The sequence below is a fragment of the Aspergillus caelatus genome (assembly GCF_009193585.1).
Source record: "Aspergillus caelatus strain CBS 763.97 unplaced genomic scaffold BDV27scaffold_610, whole genome shotgun sequence".
In the NCBI taxonomy this organism is placed as follows: Eukaryota; Fungi; Ascomycota; class Eurotiomycetes; order Eurotiales; family Aspergillaceae; genus Aspergillus; species Aspergillus caelatus.
The window spans coordinates 1-3,105 of NW_022475873.1; the positions used below are offsets into that span (position 1 = coordinate 1).

Here is a 3,105-nt window from a genome sequence, read left to right on the forward strand (position 1 = left end):
AAAAAAAAAAAAAAAAAAAGCTTCACGCGGATGAAGTCCACCAAGGAAGTATAATAATAAATGCAGCAGAAGCATTAATTCGAGAAAAAACATCTTGATTCAAGCCCTCACCCCGAATTGCTTCCAAAATATGTACAGAATTGTCAATATGGGGGTATGGGACGGGCTATATTAGTGAAGTATGGGGGTGAACCGGCCCTCTCGGCTTCAAGCGGTTTCAAGCTCTATATAGTACATGATGCATAAAGAAATAGAATCCAGAGTAAGTGATATTCCATCTCACTGGCTTTCCCGCTCCTTAGATTCTGAATGGTATAAAGGCAAGATGAAAAGTGGAAGTCAATCCGCTTCTCAGGCTTGCTTTATAAAGAATTCCAAGACTTTGTGCCAGCCTTTTACCTATTCACCAGCATAGGCAATCTTGGAATGCATCCCCGTGTCCGGGTTTAAACACGGCACATTCTGCCACTTTCTGAGACGGTCCACTCATCAGAGCCAACAGCAGTCAGTGCGTAGAAGATAGAGTTAGGGTCGTATTTGGCCTTGATTTCGCGGAGCTTGTCGTAATTCTTGCCAAAGAATGCGGTCTTGAAGTCAGGCTGGCGGAAGTCGGCCTATAGATAAATTGGTGAGCATATGTCAAGGCTGTGCGGGAATCAACGATCGAAAATAAAATGTAGTCTTACCTCATTCAAATAAGCGCCAGACTCCGGGGCTAATCTGCTGAAGGCAGGAACCAAGACCTCGGTCATCAATTTCTGCGCCTCAATCATTTTCTCTTGCTGGTTAAATTCCCAGCCGGTATACAGAAGCATGTGGGAAATTGCATTGCGCCATGCCGGGTTCACGGCGTTGTCAACGTCGCCAGCGACTTCCTTTGACACCTTAAGACCCACATTGGTGAAGTTAGCACCAGTAGAGAGAATAGTCCGATAGGACTCGGTCAGGTCACGGTTAGTGCTGTTGTTCTCGACGACAGACCGGGGGAGAAGCCAGCTGCCATACTGGCCCACTGCAATTTCAACGAGCGGCGCCTGGGCATTGAATTCGTCAAGGTAAGTGGGGAAGCTTTCTGCGTGATATTGATACTGGATACCAAGCGTCTTCAGTTCCTTGAGGAATGGTTGAATAAGACTCTCGAGCTTCTCCAAGGGCATACCAGGTGCAACCATGGGGTTGAGAGAGAAGGAGACGTTGGTCATGAAGTTCAGACTCATGATGCCCTCATCCACGAAAGAAGGCAAACGAGCATTGTAAAACTCCACGGCTTTGTAGAACGTGTCGTCAGAAATACCAGTGGTGGTGAAGGTCAGGTTCAGGCCAGATACCTGACTATCTTGATGAGCCTTAGAAGTCATAGACCAGACAACACCGTAGGTCCCACCACCGCCACCACTCAGTGCCCAGTAGAGATCACTGTTCTGGGTGCGGTTCGCGACGAGGAGCCTACCAGTACCGTCGATCACTTCCCACTCGAGGACCTGGTCCGCACCCAGTCCATACAATGAAGACAGGAGAGAGTGACCGCCTCCTTGGCTGTATCCACCGGCAATACCTACCGAAGGGCACTCTCCACCTACCACGCGAAGCCCCTGCGCGTGCGCTGCCTCATACGCCTCGAATCCTTGGACACCCGCACCGAGTTTGACAGCCTTTCCTGTATAATAATCGTCCTTCCAATCCTTGAATTCGATATCCTTAAGGTGGTGTGTCCAGACCGAAAGGGCACCTGCACCGGTGGATTTTCCGTTGTAGCTAAGATACGTTAGTTCTCATCGGATTGAATGAATCTCCTGGCAAGTTCAGGGGGACGTTACTCATGGCCGGTGTTACGAATAACAAAACGGATATTGTGCTCATTGGCAAATTGCAATGTCTTGGCCACATGGGTAGGCGTGGAGACATTCACTGCATATCGGACGAAATTACCCAGGGTACATGGCTTGGAAACAGGGTGGTATGGATCGCATGTGCCATTTGTGAACCATGGAGCCATCAGAGATGAAGAGGATTGATAGCTGGGAGCCTGTTAATATTCTCTGATATTCCATTTCGTGGGGCAGGAATCTCAATCCAAGAACGTACTGATCCTCTGGCAAAAGCCAGTCACTTTTCAAAGCTGCGCATTTCTTTTCATCGTAGTTGGGATCGTGGCATGAAGTGGCGAGAGGCACGGTGGCCACAAGACGTCCATCAACAGATTGGTTGAAAGCATCCCAAGTCGAAACAGACGGCCAGCAATCATCCCCAGGGAAACATCGGCAAGAGGAGCTGTCGGATGCCTCAATCGAGGGGGCAATGGCAACAAGGCCAAGGACAGCCCCGAGTTTGAGGGTATTCAAAGAAGGCATTGGGGAGTGTGGTCTTGCCTGGTAATGCTTTGGCAAGGTTGAAAATTATGGACGGGTGTCGAGGAGCCGTTTCGGTACTTATGGCTCTCGGCTACGAACTACTCAACATTCCGAGCTCGGGCACGTTCTCCTGACTAGCTAGCTTATCCACTAATGCAGACGGTACATGGCCCAAACCCTCGCTAGTGAGATGATATTGGGAACTCCAGGAATGCCTCGGCCCCACCACGAGGCGGTATTTGCCTAGTTAGAACTAGTACCGGGGGGGTAGTTATGCTACAGGTATGAATAATCAAGTTATTGCCGTTTACCTGGTTGAATTAAATTAAACGGCACAAGGGAAAAACATAGACCCCGGTTTGAGATTTGATATGCATGGAACATAACCACTTAGGGTTAACCCCGGCCAAGGGAACGGTTTCCCGCGATCTCATCTTAGTTTCTATCGCCTTACTGAACTTGGGATAACCAGTGGATCTATAGCTTTTGGCCCCCATGCCTGTCGAAATGCCGCCATTACGTGGCCATGAATCATGAAAGGGTGGTGGCTGGGGGATGAAGGTGTCAACCCTTCTCCGGCAAAAGTTTCCGTTCCATGCCCGTTTTTCCACCAGAATTCCATGTGTTTATATGGTAGTAGTATTAGGTTACAGGTCTGATTAAATGATTCATTTCTATATTTTATCTGACATCTAGGGCTTAAATGACGATTCTAGATTAATTCTATTTTTTTTTTTTTTTTTTTTTTGTTTTC

The 3,105-nt window shown here is 48.1% G+C and overlaps 1 protein-coding gene across 1 annotated transcript; it reads right to left on the bottom strand.

Annotated features, from left to right (window-relative positions):
* Positions 1-433: 433 nt before the first annotated feature.
* On the bottom strand, positions 434-2,351 carry BDV27DRAFT_171374 (FAD-dependent oxidoreductase; the record flags this gene model as incomplete). Its single annotated transcript, XM_032075584.1, has 4 exons — positions 434-614; positions 687-1,755; positions 1,818-2,018; positions 2,086-2,351. 4 exons carry the CDS (start codon positions 2,349-2,351, stop codon positions 447-449), a joined length of 1,704 nt encoding a protein of 567 aa, XP_031920173.1. The 3' UTR covers positions 434-446.
* Between the last annotated feature and the right edge of the window lie 754 nt (positions 2,352-3,105).